Below are 17,956 nucleotides of genomic sequence, written 5' to 3'. Positions count from 1 at the left end.
TTTCTTTTCTCTCCTATGCAATCATGTTCCAAGGATTGTGCTACAGTATAAAGACACGCTGTGGTTTAGACAATAAATAATACATGCTCCATGCTCTGCGTTCATTGCTCTCCCTTCCCCCTCCCCCTTGAATTCAGTGTCATTACTCCATGAAGAAAGCGGCCTCCTTCCTTGGGATTGGCACTCAGAACGTGTACTTTGTGGAAACAGATGGAAGGTAACAAGGACAGGGGTAGAAGCCTCGTGGGTGGAGGTCGTGGTTGGAGGAAAGAAACGCTGCTACCTGAAAGCACGTCTGTGGCCTGTTGAGTACTGGGCATAACTGAATGTCTTAACTCTGTATCCCCTAGAGGTAAAATGATACCCGAGGAACTGGAGAGACGGATTGGGCAAGCGAGACAAGAGGTGAGACTGAGAGATGGAAGAGAAGGGGGTGGGACGGGCATTTGCCTATGAGGCAGAGCATCGTGAGATGATACAGAACACCAGCAGTGGTCTACCAGCCGGTGAGAGAAGAGCTTGCGCTGCGGTTAACGCAGGGAACTTGACAGCGGTCTTACACACGTTCTGTTTCCTGGCTCCCGGCTCTCCACACTCTTGGGCATTCTCATTCCTGGGTGGCTGAAGTCTGTAAACACTGGTATCATGATATTTTGGATTTTCGGCTAGATTGTCCCTAAATGTGTAGTGTGTCTTCCTGAAGAATCCCAGTATCTGGTTCCCATATAACTCCTCCTTCCAGAGGCTCAAACAGGCATGTCTGTGGAGTATTGGGGGCGGAACTCCATCTCACCCTGCTCTCATTTTCAGGATTGCTTGGTCTAGCACTTCTGTGCTAGAATGTTTTATTTTCCTGAACTGCTTATATAGAGAAAACATGGCTGTGCTTGCTTGCTGTGACCCGGCAAGGCTAACCCTGATGCAGAATTCTGAAAATGTGCTTGGCTGCTCTGTTTACCTGATTACTTCCGGGGTCCGAATGCTTTGGGGCACCTCTACTATCTTTCTACTGTTTCCTCCACCCACTACTAATGGAGCTATAGACTGCTTTAAACAGGTAGCTTATGCAAATGGTCTATTCTCATAGGTGTTAGCACTTGGAGATGGATACATTCGTTACTTTAAGACTTAACATTATATCATTGCTGTTACCCTCATCTATTCAAATTTCATAAAATTACTTCACCTGGGGTATGCTAAATTACTATATTTGGTCCAGAGTTTATATGAATTTTTTTAAAGCTACGTTTTGTTTATTTGGAGGCGAGAAGGTGCATGTCATGGTTCACATAGGGAGGTCAGAGGACAGCTTTTGAGAACTGGTTCTCTCCTTCCACCATGTTTTTTCTGGGGATCGAACTTAGACTTTCAGGCCTGGCAGCAGGTATCTTCATTCTCCGAGCCATCTTGCTGGCCTTGGAGTCCATACTAAAAGGTCTATTTTTATTGTAGATGCATTATCTTCAAATGTGCATCCTCCAACATACACATACCTTTCTAATTAACATCCTCATACGGTGTAGACACAAGCATTGCCTGGGGGTTCAGATTATCACACTCTCGCTTTGGGTAAAAGTCTCCAAAATGCTGTCAGGTATTTGTTTTGTTTTGTTGTTTTCTTCATTTATTTGTTTTCTTTTCTTACTGTGAACCTCAGATACTTCCTTTTAGATTTACTTTTACCCTTTTCCACCCAAGTTCCTGCTGAAACTGCTGAGCGTTGATGATGCTAAGCATGCTCAGTGGCTGTGGATGCTGAGCATCCTGCATGCATGGGTCACAGCCTTCTTTTCCTTGCTTTCTCAAGTCACTTGTTCCTCTTCCCTTCCATTCTGTTCTTTTCCCCAATCCTTCTATTCCCTCTTATTTTTCTCCCTCTCTCTGTCTCTATCTATCTATCTATCTATCTATCTATCTATCTATCTATCTATCTATCTATCCATCTATTTATCTGTATTCTTTTAGATTTTCTATTGTAGATGGCCTCAGACACTTACAGAGCAGAGGTAGCCCGCCTCTGACCACTCATCATGCAGACTCAGCACTCACTGAGAGATAGTTAACTTTCTCTCCCACCTCCACCCACCCCCTTCCACCATTCCAAAGACTGTCAGACCCAAACCCTTGGCATTGTCTCATTGATCCACAAATAGCTGAGTATAGCTATAAAGTATAGTAGCACTCTTACCTTTTAACTAGTACTATGATTATACTTAAAGGTAATCACTTACTATAATCAAGTATTCAGTCTATATTAAAAATTTCCCTTTATTTAAAAAAAATTAGCTTCCTTTGTTTAAGGAAGAATTCACATAAGGTTGCTATATTATGTGTGGTTGGTGGTTAGATAAAGCTTTGCTAATCCACAGCTTCTTCCTCCTTTAATTTTATGCTCTGAAATGATGTGGGGAAGCATTCATGCCCCTGGGTAGCTCACACTGAGGCAGAGAGACCGATTCTCCTCTGCACCACCTCTTGTGTGTAATGTGGTGCTTACTTACCTCCATGGAATTCAAGTAGGATTTATTTCCAAGTTTTACATTTTGTCCTTCCTTTGGGAGACGCCTTCTGCTTTCTTCTGTGATGGATGACATTGGTCAATGAACCTTAGTATCTCTGGGGTCCACCCATCCACTATCAAGTCTGCTTCCATTGCCCCTACCTCTTGGATTTGGCTGCCCTGCTCATCACTGGCTGGAGCATTCCTTCGTTAGGTGACTTTGGGACTGACTCTCTCACTCCTTCCTCACTCGTTGGCAGGCCGTCTACCACAAACAGAACTACTTCTTCATCACTACTTAGTCTCCCCAAAGAGAAGAGTTTCCCAGGCTAGAAGGATAAACATTTCCTTGTTTTGCCTGATTTACCAATCCTCAATATTCTGAGATCATTTTCTGCCCGCACTTAAACACAGCCTCCTGTGTTAGTGTCATTAGCAACTCATATTTCTAACAGAGTTGATTTGATTCCATTGTGATCATTTTCTTTTCCACAATTTTTGGCTTGTTTTGACACCCCAAGTATAAGAAGTTGCCATAATTCTGAAGTTGAAAACCCGAGAACAGAAGTTTTTGAAAAGTGAAAATTGCTTCAGGCACATTGAAGAGGAGGGTAGCAGGGAAACGCTGGTGCTTCTGCCCAGTTTCCTTTGAAGTCAGTGCTTCCATGGGCATGGATTCACCAGCAACCAAGCTGGCATCCATTTGGAGACAACACCTCATGATGGGAGACATTGTGGCTCAGACCTGTCTGTCTGTGTTTCATTCTTATTACTTCAGACCCAGGCAGCTGAGCATCAGCATGGGTTTTTGTGCTGGGGTTGAACTCTGAGCCATGACAACCTATTAGGACATCTTTTTGCCAGTGGCCTTTGCTTGACACCATTATGAAGACAGTGCAAACTGCAGGGTACCAGCTAAGTAGTTATTGACCAGCCCAGCGAGCGGGACCACAGAATATTTCTGAGGGGGTTTTGAGCATGAGCATTTGAAGTGACAAACTTTCTGATGGACTACACGCTCCCAGGCAGTATGCAATCAATACTGTTTCCCTGAACTTTGTAGGTAACGACAAGAAAGAATGAAGGAAAAACACAGGGAAGGTTAAATCCACACATGCACTTGTGATTTCTGGGACTATTAAAAACATGTGATTTGACAGCGAAAGAGAACTCCTTAGATTCTTCTACTAGCTTACACAGGTGTTTGCTCATGGTTGCCAGAGCATCGTATAGTTTATGGGGAAGAGCACACCATTAAAGCTACCTGAAACGGTTTTTAGCAAATAACTTTTTGTGTGTTGCTTTGAATGATTGATGTGACTCTGTTCTCATTCTGTTTAGGTCACTGACATGATAAAGACTTAATCAATTGTGGTTGAGTACAGGGAAGAATTACCCAAGCTCATGGTTCCTCAGTGGGGGCTCTGTCACCTCCTGGCCTGGCTCTGAAAGGGTTGGGGTAGACCAGATGTCTCCCCTCATGGCAACTGGATTCATTCTGTGATGTCACTCTGACTCCTGGGCATCTCAGTTGGGGGATGTGGGACCCAGTGGCTTTGCTCTGCCCCACTTTCCATTGAGAAATAACATCTTTCTGTCAAAAGGTCAGTTAAATTGTAGTAAGTTTGGTTCAAACACAGGTGCCTACAGCATGTGAGGAGCTAAGACTCTGTTTCAATAGTAATGAACTTCACTATAAAACAGAGGGGAAATCAGCTCTGAGCTAAATGAGAGCAAAACAAAGCTCAGAGGAAATAAAATGGTAGGAGTATCTTATGCCTCAAATGTTTTGAAACCCTAGAGTCCCACAGTATCACAGTTGTCTGTAAGTTGTCTCTGTCACAGTAAGCAATACACCTCTGCCACCATGCTGGCACTGATATGTTTGGAAGCATCCCTTTTCTCCAGTTACCTGATGGACATGAAGCCTGCTGGGATGTACAGCATGCCTGGCTAACTTGCTTGGATTGTGTTTCATCACTGTGTTACACCCATGATCTCCCTTTTCTTGCCCACGGGCCACGGACATCTGCTCAGTTTACAAGATGCAGGCATCAGCTATGTGAGGAGGGTACCAAGACAGGAGTGAGGCAGGTCCTCTTTCCCATCACATGCAGTGAACTTAGCCATGACTGTCCCCATGTGGACAACCCTACCCTGTGAGACTGCCTCCTCTCTCTGTTCACAGCTTGTTCTGTGTCTGTACTTGATTTTATCTTTGCCTGACAGCTGTGTTTACTTAGACAAGCAGACATGACTGCATGGTTCACCCTTAGGGCCAGAATTTTGCCTACCAGTTCTGACTCTACTTATTTTGGTGAGAAGGAGCAATGCAGGCCCTATGGAAGCCCAAGCTGTTTCCTCAAAAGCAATCAGAAAGCCCAAAGAGTGACATTTCATCACTACTAGTGGGTTTAACCACTTTGGATCTAGGCTGTCACCAGAGCATAAACCTGGCAGACAGAATGCAGAAACTGACAGTGATAATCTTGATTCTAGCCATTGATTTCGACCAATGGAGGATCAAGTTATAGTATTTTCTCACTGTGCTCAACCTATTTATAAGGACCAGAGGCTACATAGTATGGGTGTCCAAACTTTCATAGAATCTACTATGACCTCCGAAGAGGTCCTGTTTGACTCCGGATGCATAACCCCTGTGTTCACCAGCTTACAACAGGGTGTATTTCACAATGATAGTGACACTTCTCTTTGTGATCGGCTTCTTTCTTCAGGGGGCAGTGCCATTTCTTGTCTGTGCCACTTCTGGTACCACCGTGCTGGGTGCCTTCGACCCCCTGGATGAGATTGCTGAGATCTGTGAGAGGCATGGCCTCTGGCTCCACGTAGATGTAAGTTCTTCCGTGTGTCCATGTCTGTCTAACTACCAAGTCCTTCCCAGTTTCTCCTACCTTCCCAGCTTCTCCTACCTTCTCCGCTTCTCCTATATTCCCAGCTTCTCCTGCCTTCCCAGTTTCTCCCACCTTATCAGCTTCTCCTACCTTCCCAGCTTCTACTACCTCTCCAGCTTCTCCTACCTTTCCAGTTTCTCCCACCTTCCCAGCTTCTCCTAACTTCCCAGTTTCTCCTACCTTCCCAGTTTCTCCTGCCTTTCCAGCTTCTCCTGCCTTCCCAGCTTCTCCTACTCTCAGGATGTAGAAGCTTCCTACTTTCAGTTGTGCTTCTCACATCTCACTTGGGAAACAAGCATGTCATTTCTTTAAGGCTTCCCAAAGATTCTAAGACCTCAGATCTGTTTTGATTTTGTTCTCTGTATTCCATGGGATGTTCTCCTTTCCCATGAGCCACCCCTTTTGGTTCTCTGAATCAGCAAAGCAGTGCAATGTTAGGGGAACAGCACCAGTGAAACCAGGATGCTGTGATTTGAGTTCTAATCCGCATCATCTTCATTGTGCTCAGTTCTGTGTTTGCAGTTGCTTCGGTTGCAGGGGGACATGGCTGATAAATCTGGAGAAAATATCTTCTGGCTATAAAATTATATGATTCCAATCAGTGAGAAAATGAAAAAATACCCTATCCTACATTGCATAATTACATGTCTTAATTAAAGCAGGTTTTAGCTGGATTCGTAATAGATAATTGTTTGAGGGAAATTGATGTAATTTATGTTCTTCATAATTTTCTAACTTAAAGGGCTAGATTTTCTTCTAATTTCATTTCATAAGTCCTGAGGCTGTTCATAACACATTTTCCTCTAAGCTAAAGGTAATTTTTATTCAAGGTTTACTTATTCAGGGTTAAAAAGTTGAATTCAGCAAGCTAAGTGTGCTTGACCTGGCTCTTCATCTCTTCCCTTCCCTCTCCTTCCTTTTCCTTTCTTCTCCTTTCTTTCATCTCCCTTCCCTTTCCACCCCTCTTTGTCCTCTCCTTCTTCTCCCTCCCTGTCCTTGTTTTCCTCTTCTTACTGCCTTCCCTTCTCTCTTTTTCCCTTCTTCCCACTTTCTTGCTCTCTCTTTTCCTCCCCCCTCTGTTCCTCCTTCCCTCCAATTCCCTCCCTCCCCTTCTCCTTTCTTTTTATTACTTCTCCCTCTTCTTACCCGACCTCTTTCTCTCCCTCCCTTCCTCCCCCTCCTTCTCCCTTCTTTCTTTCCCTCTTCCCCTCCTTCTGTTCTTCCCCCCCTCTCGCTGTTTCTTTCCCTCCTTTCCCTCCTTGCCTTCTCTCTCCCCTTTCTCTCTTCTTTCTTCTTTCCTTTGATATGAAGACAGACTTTGTGGATTTTAATATAGCCTAGAAAAGGAATGGTTGGACCTGATCACGAGGCTTCAGTATATCTTCCTGGGCAGGAGAATAGTCCAGATGTTTCTGATTTGAAGAAATATGTCATAACTTGTTGAGCAGAAGATGACCAAGCATTAAGGCGATATCCCTGCATATAATTTTATAATGCAGAGCATTTTATTCTTTGGAAGTCAATTGGGTATAGAATGATCTAGAGAGAGCACTTGAGTAGATGGTAATGTTGGGTGAACCAGATACGGGAGTCACAGGCGCAATTAACACGCCAAAAGCAATACTTCAGGTAGATTATTTTTGACTTTGCTAAATGGAGCTTGAGTATTTTGGTCTGTTCACTTTTTAACTTACACCTTATTGATTTTTATCACCTTGGAAATGTGCTAATACTTAATGCCCTAAAAGATAATGTGAAGTGAGCACTTTTGTTAAGCATGGAAATAAGGAGAAACAGTTGATCACATCAGCGTTCTCCTTAGACACTTCACTCTCAGAAGGGAAACGTCAATACGGGTTATAAGTTTATGGAGAGCATAGTAGCTGTAGTAGCTTTGACATTAAAATGGCCTGTAGAGATTTATGTGGCTTAGTCAGAATTTTAATTTATTGCAATGAGGAAAAAGTTGTTTCTTTTAAATTAAGGGTTAAATTTTGAAGAAAATACTTCATTAAGAAAATATTAAAGCTACACGAGCTTATTCTGCTTGCATATAATAGACATCTAGCAATGTGTATTATATTGGATTTAATTTGATAGATAAAAGATATCTGAAAAGAAACAAACACATCATTCTTTATTGCGGCAGGTGTCTAATTTGTTGGACAGTTTGATCACAATAGAATGTAACTTATCTTTAGGAAGCTTTGTATGCTATACACAGTCCATTAATGTTAAAGGCTACCATGATCATTTTGACTTCTTGTGTGTTTTTAAGGGAATTAAACCCATTCCAGTTCTGTTGATGTATCTTTCCATCCTTCCTGTGTTAGAATTAATGTGAGACTCCTCAAGGGCTGGTCCCCTCCGAAGCAGGGGTTGGTGTCATCTGTTAGCCCTCAGGTTCCCATCAGAACTTCCCCCTCCCACCTGTTGCCGCATTTCCCATAGGACATGTAAGCACTCTAGCTTTCTCGACTTTGAAAATAAGATCTCAGGACAAGCTACATAGGCAGAGATGGCCTTGAAGATTCTTCATCCTCTTGTCCCTGTAGCATGAGGGCCGGCTTGTTGGGGTTTCCGTCCCGCCCGGTACCCCAACAGCCGGCAAATCCCAAAGAGAAATTACACACAGGACTCCATAAGGTTATAAACTGATTGGCCCTTAGCTCTGGCTACTTATTAGTTCTTATGACTTATCTTAACCCATTATTCTCATCTATGTTAGCCATAATGGCTCCGTACCTTTCTCAGCTGGGCAGCTTACATCTTGCCTCTTAGGTGGTCTGCACAGGAATGGCTGAGAGAGAGCTTCTGCTTCCAGAATACTCCCAGTCTCTTTGCTCCACCCCTACTTCCTGTCTGGCTTTCCCGCCTATACTGCCTGCCTGGCCAATCAGCGTTTTATTAAAATATGATTGACAGAATACAGATAATTCTCCCGCACCATTTCCCTCTTTTTTTTTTTTTAAACAAAGGAAAATACCCATAATCCATTTGTTGGGAATGTGGGCGTAGTATTTCAGGCTACTTCCTGCTGGTTGGGGGCGCTGATAGTCTTAAGGGGACCTAAAGAAAATTTAGAATTATCATCAAGTCCTGACTGGAGTATCCTGTGAGTCTTGATCATCTCAGGCAGCAGTCTTGAACCTGTTCTGGATGAAGAACTCAGACATCTGGGCCATCTGTTCCTGTCGGAGATTTTTCAGGTGGCCTCCCTTGGTCAAAGGTGATTTTTCTTAACTCTGAATAAATCCAAAGCCTCTCGTTTTCTGTGGAAACAAAAGCAGAATCTCTTCTCCAAAGTAGCATACATTTTGACTTCAATTTTGAAGCCAAGGTATTTTCAAAATACCTTTCTTGGGTTAGTTCAGCAGTATTTATAAACAACAGTCCTTTAGCAGCTGTTGCTCCTTCCTCAGCATTCAAATAATTCAAAGAGAGCATAATGGCATACAGTATCAAGATTCTCTTTGTATTTTCCATCTTTATTTTAACGTCTATTTCTTTATTTTTACTTTTATCTTTTGGCTTTTTGAGACAGGTTCTCTGTATATATCTTTGTCCTGGAATAACTCTGTAGACCAGGCTGTCCTTGAACTCACAGAGATCCTTCTGTCTCTGCTTCCCCAGTGCTAGGATTAAAGGTGTGTGCTACCACACCTTGAACTCAGAGATCTTTCTGTCTCTTCCTCCCAGGCAATGGGATTAAAGGTGTGTGCTACCACACCTTGAAGTCACAGAGGTCAACTACCTCTGCCCCTTAAAGTCTCAGAGGTCAATGTGCCTCTGCCTCCCAGGCATTGGGATTAAAGGTGTGTACCACCACACCCTATATCTCCCTTTCTTTCTTTTTTATTTTTAATGACTTTAACCTTTTAGCCTGCATATATTTTTAACACACTGTAAACCATTTAGAGGTTTTCTTCATCTTTGAATCTCTCTTTACTGTTTATCTCTCTTTTTCTGACCACATGAGCCTTTAATTTACAAAGCAATATGGATAGCCATGGCTTTGACGGCTAGATCCAGCCCATTCTTTAGCTTTTTAGACTCATGACAGAGGTACCGCTGGAGCCATTTTTATTGCTGCAACTCTATGGCGTTTCAAGGTCCTTGCCAACAAGCAAGCTGCAGCATTCTGCTCACAGACCACACTCAGTCAGACTGCCTGCCTGAAAGAGTCAGAGTTTGCCCTGGCAGGACAGCCCAGAAAGCCAGCATTTTAAAACAGCGCAGCTTTTTTTTCCTGCTATGGCTGAAAACTGAAAAGCATGCATTCAGTTTTTCATCAACACCGTTTAAGTGCTTCGTGGCAGGACCTCTTAAAAGAGCTGCAAGGTTTTGCAGCTAAAGCTGAGTCAGGAAGTCTCTCTTAGATGAGAGCATTTGCTTGCCTCTAGCAAGCAGAGCAGACCCGAGAAATTGCTGCCACCAAGAAACCATGCAATGCTGTTATTTTGTTCTAGAATTACTTCCCAAGCTGTCTCAGGCTTTATGTGGATACAGTTGTCCACACGTTGGCGCCATTTGTTAAGAGGTCCTGCCACGAAGCACTTAAACGGTGTTGATGAAAAGCTGAATGCATGCTTTTCAGTTTTCAGCCATAGCATGTCCCCACCTCTCAGGTGTTGGGATTACATACATACACTATTACTCGTTATTTGTGTAGTGCAGAAGTTGAACTCAGAACCTTGTGAACAACATAAAAGCACCCTACCAGCTAAGTTACATCCCCAGCCTGTATAGTCTTTAACTTCATGGGTTTTGGTGGCTGTGAAGTCTTGGTTCTACTCCTGCCTCCATCTTTATTTCAAGGTTAGCTCCATTTATTTATCAATGAGTCACTAAGAGAGAAATATCTTGCGATGCCTAGTATGTGCTAAGAACTCAGTAATAGTCTTTAGTAGGGTAGAAAGTTAAACTCCTTCACCATAAGAGTGGTTTGATGTTGAAGATTCTAGAGTTAGGAACTGAGAAAGGGAACTAGTGAGATGTAGGACCCTGCCATCAGCAGTATTATTTTTTCCTCCTTTTAAATCTATTGAGAAATAAAATTGTTCATGGTTGCTCCCTATTACACCCAATGACTTTGTGAACCAATAGAAGAATTCTTGTTAGGACAAATGTAAATATGGATCACTAGGGTTTGGAGGTATTTATTTGGGGGTGAAGAAGAGTTAGAGTTGTAAGAGGGGTCGGGAATGAGTCTGGCTAACTGCATGGGACCAGAAAGGGGTGTGACCAATATGTCCTGCTTGCTTCCAGACTCAGCACAATGTGGCCTTTGTGAAGCCTGCGGGATGTGGCAGTATGGGGGTGGTAGGAAGGACTCTAAGTGACAACCCAACTTACCAATCCTTTCCATGGGAATTTGGGTATTCACAAAAATTCGGGAAACACCAGAGATCATGGGGTCTTTGGGAATTTTGTTGAATCAGGGCTGCAGCTAAAGGGTTCCACTGAGAGTCGGGGTCTGAACCTTGATGATCTGCTCACTCTTAGGGCTGCACAGGACTCTGATGCCGGAGTAAATTCAATTCCAAGCCTGTACTGTGTGACTCTCTCAACCTTGTCCCTGCCCTGAATGGAAGAGTTATTCTAGAAGGGACTTAAGGCCACAGGGTGGCTGGTGCTGTAGTATCTTAGCTACTAAGGCAGCTTAAGCAGTATTTTAAGAGCTGAAAGTGTCTCTTCTTCCTCTTCTATCTCCAGAGTGCACACAATCCTGCTGTTTTTTAACTTCAGCTTCTATCATCTACCTTTAAACTTACTATTAAAAGAAAATAGTGTTTGCCTGCTAGGTAACTGTTGAGCTCAACTGTTGCTGGAATCACCCCACTCCCCTCAACTTCCCATGTTATACTCTCTAATTTGACCACATGATCACTTTGATTAAACCATGATGATTATCAAGTAAAGAGAATGGAGTTGAGAGTCTCAGTCTGATTTTGATTACCCATGATACCCCAGACAATCGACCTAGCACTTCTGAACTTTAGTTTTCCTGTGGAAGCAGAGATGGCCATACGTCTGTTCTTTACTGGATGCTGTGGGATTTCCTGGGAATCCCAGAGCAGTCAGCAGGGGTCAGGGTCAAGTGCTCCCAGAGTCTTTCCCTGCAGTCACCCTTCATTGTCCTTCAGAATTTTCAAGAGCCTGGTCAGCTCTTGAGTGCTCCCTTTTGGATTCCTCCTCCCCTCCTTCCTGACCTCTTACTGTGAGACTTTGCATTTCTGTTCCTTTTCTCTGTTCCATCCTCTGGCACTCAGGGAGTCATCTCCCCAGTAAGTAACTCCCCGAAGTTCTAAGCTCCCTCTCTCTTATACTCCTATGTTAAGTTTGCAAATGTTTCTGAGAATCAGTAGGCTAAAAAGGTCTAATCTTCCTGATAGGACACATCTCCTCCTACTTGATCCCTATTGACCTTCTAGCCATGTTGCCAACAATGTTCTCATTCATCACTAGAATGCTAGTCTTTGGTTCATGACTCACAGTATAATGTGTGTAGCAGCACTGTGAAGATGTCATTTGTCCTAGATGCACGCCATCAAGAGGGCATAGGCTGCAGCTTTTTAACCTTTTTCTGGTCCATGAAAAGCTCAGCTGGCTATTAATATACCCATTTCTTTTGTGTGACTTCACATCTATGAGCCAATGGGGACCCATTTACTCTCCTGGGGTTCTGATTGCCTGGTTAGAATGCCTAATCAAACTCTCCAGAGTTCAGATCTATGAACATGATACCAAATGAAGTGCTAAATGATGTGTGTGGGGTTGCTATGGTAGCTCACGGGTAAGCAAGTAACTTAAGTAACTTTTAGGTATCTAAATATTTCAACAGGCCTCTTGGGGTGGCTCAGCTTTGGTGTCAAGAAAGCACCGCCAGCTCCTGCATGGAATCCACAGGTAAATTTAGTTTCCTGTTTTGCCGTTGACTTTTATTTGGGGGGGAGGGAACAGTGTTGGCATGTCCCCATCTGAGTGGCCTTTAGAAAACATACCGTGAGGGCTGGGGAGAGAACTCAGTCACTGACGTGATTACAAAAGGACCCAAGTTCATTCCCCAGGACCACATAAAAAATTGCCATGTGTGGTAGCATGCACTTGGAATCCCACTGCTGGAGATGCAGGCGCTGGCTGAGCCCAGGGACGCACTGTTCGGCCAAGTTAGGCTAATTGGCAAGCTCCGGGCCAAAAAGACTCTGAATAATCCACAAGGCTGGGTGACATCCTGAGCACATGCCTAAGTGTGACCTCTAACCTCTCTCTCTTTCTCTCTCTCTCTCTCTCTCCACATGCATGCACGCACACACACATGCACAAACACATGCGCGCGCACACACACACACACACACACACACACACACACACACACACACACCACACTATAGAAATTATTTTTTTGAAATAAAACAGCCCCAGATTGTTCCCATTCCTCAGGTGTGAAACCCTAGGGACCGGAAACTTGTACATGGGGATCTCGCTGGTTCTTTCCTTCTCCTGCAGTAGTTAGCCAAGCCCCTCTCTGAGTTCTTTCTCTGACCTAACAGGGCTGACTCTGTGGCCTGGAACCCACACAAGATGCTGATGGCTGGAATCCAGTGCTCTGCTCTACTTGTCAAGGACAAAACTGTAAGTTTCCTCCGTGTTCTTCAGAAATCCAGTGAATTCAACACCCAAATGTTTGGAAGCTACACTGTTGCTCATTCCTTGCTGCCTTGGGCTAATAAGATGATCCTTAGGAAATGGCCATGACCTTGGAATGAAAACTAGGCTCAGATAAAGAATTCATATTTCTCCCCAGTACCTTAGTGGATTTGAGTGAGGCATGATACAGTCTTATTAGCTAGTGTAAAATGGTCTCTTACACCCTCATTTGGTTTATATTTTAAAGCTGTCGCTTTTTCCCCCATTTCCCATTGATTGAGTTTGGGATTTAACTCATCTCAAAGTTTCTGTTCACCGGGAAAGTGGAGCAGATGTGCATCTCACATTAACTCGTATGCTTAATATGCTCAGCTGGGGTTTAGTGGAGCATTTCTGTGCAAGGAGATTAGGTGAGGACTGATCGCGGGCACCTGCCTGTTGGGGATGGCTTGCTCAGGAAGAGTCGGGTGCTGGTCTGGATGACTGAGAGGCAAGTGGGCAGGGGCTGCTGAGCTCCTCTTGGCCAGAGGCATACGCGACATGCTTCTTGTGGGTTAAATAAGGATCCTGTGGGAAGTGGCCCAGGCTGAGAAGTGCTACTTCATTCTTAGAAATGCCTCCTCAAGATCTGCGTTCAGCATGTGGGGGATCTTTCCCAGCCATCTGTTTACATCAGAGGGGGACTCCCTTTGCCAATCTGAAAATCAGTTCTGTTAGTTTTTAAAAGGAGTTTTATTGCAAGTGAAAACATATTTGAGACTTGAAGTTTTACTCTTGCCTGTGGAGATATTTAAATGACTTTCAAAGAAAGTAAATAAACGTGATATTGCTATGTTAGCACCCTATGTATTTTGACATGGCCAAGAACAGTGTTCATCCAAAACTAAGAAAAGGTTTCACATCTACAGAAGTAGCTACTTTCAGGGATCTGAACTGCTTCCAAATGTTTTGTTAGATTGATTGTAGTTGACAGTTCTCAGGTTAGTTGTAGTTGACTGTGTTAACAGGTTGATTTTAGTTGACTGTCCTCACATGTTGGTTATAGTTGGCTGTCTTCACATGTTAGTTACAGTTGACTGTGTTCACAGGTTGGTTACAGTTGACTGTCTTCACATGTTGGTTACAGTTGACTGTCCTCACATGTTGATTATAGTTGACTGTCTTCACATGTTGGTTATAGTTGGCTGTCTTCACATGTTGGTTACAGTTGACTGTGTTCACAGGTTGGTTATAGTTGACTGTCTTCACAGGTTGGTTATAGTTGACTATCTTCACAGGTTGGTTATAGTTGGCTGTCTTCACAGGGTTATCCGTGACTGTATTCCATACCACTTGACCTTTTTGGTTTAAGTTTGAAAACTGTGACTTGACTGTGTTTGGAACTGGAGGTGGCTTAAGACTATCATGCCATTTTGAGTCAAAGACACTCAAGTTACTCACAGATTCATATTTAGGACATGATAGAAATAGGTGTAAACTCAACTTCCTTTTGGACTAGATTCAGGGACAGAACAGCCCAGATGTACACTGTGTGCCAGGCAGTTGGCATTTTCTTTCTCCCTCCTCATCCGACCTGAATGACAAATGATCTGTTGGCGTGACGCTCTTAGCAGTGGAAAATTTAGACAGAAAGTTCTGAGTAGTCTTTATATAACTTCCTAGCTGCTCTGTTCTTTCTCCTTCTCCAATCATATTTGAATGGCCTATCAAAGAATTGGCTTACATCTATGTAAGTAGACAATTACATGCCTTCTGAATCATACACCTCATTCACAAGGGGTACGTCTTTATGTTTGGAAAGTAGATTCTTTCCTAAATTTCAATGCAAACAACAGAGCCTGTTCACGCAGAATGATTGAGAGGTTGACAGAGCTGTACTCTCTGTGTGAGGAACTGGGCACTTGAAGCGATTGAGTTTTCTGGAGGAAAAACTCATTTTTTATTTAAATGGAATAGAAAGCTCAGCCATGAGATGAGAGAAACAGCAATAGTTTCCAGTAGTTTGGTTTTTGAGGGTTTCTGTTATGTTTAAACCTGCTTCCTGTCTGTGGTTCTGTCTCACGTTCAGTCAGTCCCTCAGCCCATTGACTTGCCCGGCCCAGACAGACCCTTCTCTGTGCTTATTCCAGAAGTTGAGCAGTGAGTGAGAGACTTTGCCCACAGTCAGAGAGCTCATAAATGTACAGAAAAGACAACCACAGAGTAGGCATATTTACCTCTGCATATCATGTGTGCTTATATACACACATGTGCACATATGTACTCACCATGTAATAGTATGAGGAGGACAGGGATTGGGAATGGTATGTTCTGTTTTTTTGCTTCTACACTTTGTTGTTTGAGATTGTGTCTCTCGCTGAACCCAGAGTTCACTGATTCTGCCACACAAGCTGGCCAGCGAGCCTCTGAGCTCCACCAGCCACCACCCACCCACTGCTTGGATTACGGGTGTGCACCACCGTACCTGGCTTTTATGTGGATGCTGGAGATTTGAACTTAGGTCCTCATATTTGTGCAGCAAGCACTTTAACCAGTGAGCCATCTCTCCAGCCGTACCTGTTTGACTCTGTGATCATTGTTTTGAGGAGTCCACTAAAGAACATTACGAGACTTTGGCTGTAAGTGTGGGAGCTGTCACCCTTCTTTTATATTTGTGTCCTCCTCAGTACTCACCAAGTAGCTTCCTTTCTGGTCTTTATGTCATATATCTGGCCCATTCTTTAGGGGGCAGTTCGGTGAAGGCTTCGCGTCTCTGCTAAAGATGACAGACATGAGATGAAAAGTTTCCCCTCATTTCTCATTTGAGTACAGTGGTGACCCAGAGAGGGCAGCCACCTTGTGAACATAAGGTGATGACCCTAAAGTCAAACACCAACATGCCCATGGTGGAAAAAAGAAAGGAGAAAGCCTTGTGCTTGGATAATAGCTTTGAAATGTTGGGACAACCCCCAAAACACCCATTTTCAGACTCTGAGACAGGATACCAGCGACATGAAATGTCCTTGTGACTGGAGCCATCTCCACTGAGTAAACTGTGTGCACAGCCAAATGCCGAGTGCACTTCCAACTGACACGGAAAAGGATGTGAGACTCTGAGAATTCACGGCGGAGAGATGCATGCTTCCCCCAGGTGCCAAGAACAGTATGTGCGGATCTCCTAAGAAAAGAAAGCTCTGTTCCGTTTCAAAAGCTGAAAGGCGTTCTTCGAGGCTGACTGAGAAGGCTGGTGATGTGAAGATGAGCAGGAAGTGAGATGAGAAGCTAAAGCCATGGGCAGGATCACACCACGACTTAGAGACCACTCTGGTGGCTTCAGACTTCATCTTTAGAAAGGGAAAGAACCTTAAATTAGACAGTATTGGGACTGAAGAGATAACTTGGCCGTTAAGAGCTCGGTTGCAAAGGACCCGGGTATGGTTTCCAGCACCCACATGGTGGCTCCTGACTGTCACTCCAGTTCCAGGGGTTCCTATGTCCTCTTCTTGCCTTTTTGGGTACCAGGCATGCATGTGATACATATGCATACATGCAGGCCAAACACATACATAGGAGAAAAATAAATACACCCTTTAAAAATGGAAAACATTCTGAAAAGATTTTTATTTAGTTAGAAGTTAGAGTTAGAAGGGAAAAAGAATGGATGTCACATCTAAGCAAAAGGTGATAACAAATGTTATCAGATACTTGTTTAATACTGTAAAAAAAGGCCCTGGCAAAACCAACATTAAGAGAGGATAGAATAACTGGGCTCAGAGTTGAGTCTATAGTCCATCATGGTAGAGGAGCCATGGTGGCAGGCATATGAGGCAGCTGGTCCAATTGTGCGCATCACCAAGAAGCCAAGAGCAATAGATATTGTTGCTCAGTCTGCTTTCTCCTTTATCTTCAGTCCAGAGGCCCAGCCCATGAGATGGTGCTCCTCACAGTCAAGGTGGGGCTTCCTCTTTTGGCTAACCTAGTCTAGACAGTCCCTCAGAGCATGCCCAGAAGCTCATCCTCAGATGATTCTAGATCCTTTCAAATTGAAAACCAATATTAACCATCACAGCAAGGGAGTTAGACCAGACATTTTAGCATTCTGTATCTATATGACATCAACTCTGCAGGCCCAAAAGAACACTCACTTATGAGAGGTGAAGGAGAAGCAGGTGTCATGGAGGTGAGGTAAGGGAAAATTTGAGCATGAAATCTCTTTAGTATTGAATATAATACATAATATATTTATATATGACATGTATTAGCAATATGTTATATAGCATAACAATATATAACAGTCTATAATATATAAATATATGAATCTCAAATTGTTGGATATCGAAAATTTTAGAATACCATTCATTCAAGTAAGACAGCTGATATCTAAGAAGAGGTCTTGGCTAGAAAAGTCTGCATAGATGACACCTGCTGTTTTAGGGTTGATTGGAAGCCATCAGGGGACCTTTTGAATAAGAAAGAAGAGATTTGAGCCTCTGTCTTTCTTTTAGTTAGGATTACTATTGGTGTGATGAAACACTGTGACCAAAGGTATCTTGAGGAAGAAAGGATTTATTTGGCTTACATATCTTGAATCAACAGTCCTCTGAGGGAAACCAGGGCAGGAACTCAAGCAGGACAGGAACCTGGGGGCAGAAGCTGATGCACAGGCCATGGAGGAGTGCTGCTTACTAGCTTGCTCCCCATGGCTTGCTCAGCCTGCTTTTTTATAGAACCCAGGACCATCAACCCACAGTGGTCTAGGTCCTCCCACATTCATCACTAATTGAGAAGATGCACTACTGGCTTGCCTACACCAGGTTGTCCAAGTGATCGTTTTCTCAATTGAGTCTCCCTCCTATTAGATGACCCTAGCCTGTGAAGTTGACATAAAACTACCCCACACTGTCTGTCTGTCTGT

The 17,956-nt window shown here is 43.5% G+C and overlaps 1 protein-coding gene across 1 annotated transcript in view; it reads left to right on the top strand.

The window, feature by feature from the left end:
* Gadl1 (GAD like acidic amino acid decarboxylase 1) overlaps positions 1–17,956 on the top strand; it is a 143,985-nt gene that overhangs the window by 19,463 nt on the left and 106,566 nt on the right. Inside the window, exons 6-10 of the mRNA XM_048423714.3 lie at positions 138–217; positions 351–405; positions 5,236–5,352; positions 12,257–12,321; positions 12,966–13,047. Coding sequence (XP_048279671.3) covers positions 138–217; positions 351–405; positions 5,236–5,352; positions 12,257–12,321; positions 12,966–13,047 — 399 coding nt within the window. The remainder of the gene's footprint in view (positions 1–137; positions 218–350; positions 406–5,235; positions 5,353–12,256; positions 12,322–12,965; positions 13,048–17,956) is intronic.

Source organism: Myodes glareolus, chromosome 4 (genome assembly GCF_982192425.1).
Source record: "Myodes glareolus chromosome 4, mMyoGla1.1, whole genome shotgun sequence".
NCBI lineage: Eukaryota > Metazoa > Chordata > Mammalia > Rodentia > Cricetidae > Myodes > Myodes glareolus.
This window is presented reverse-complemented; position numbering and strand designations above follow the sequence as displayed.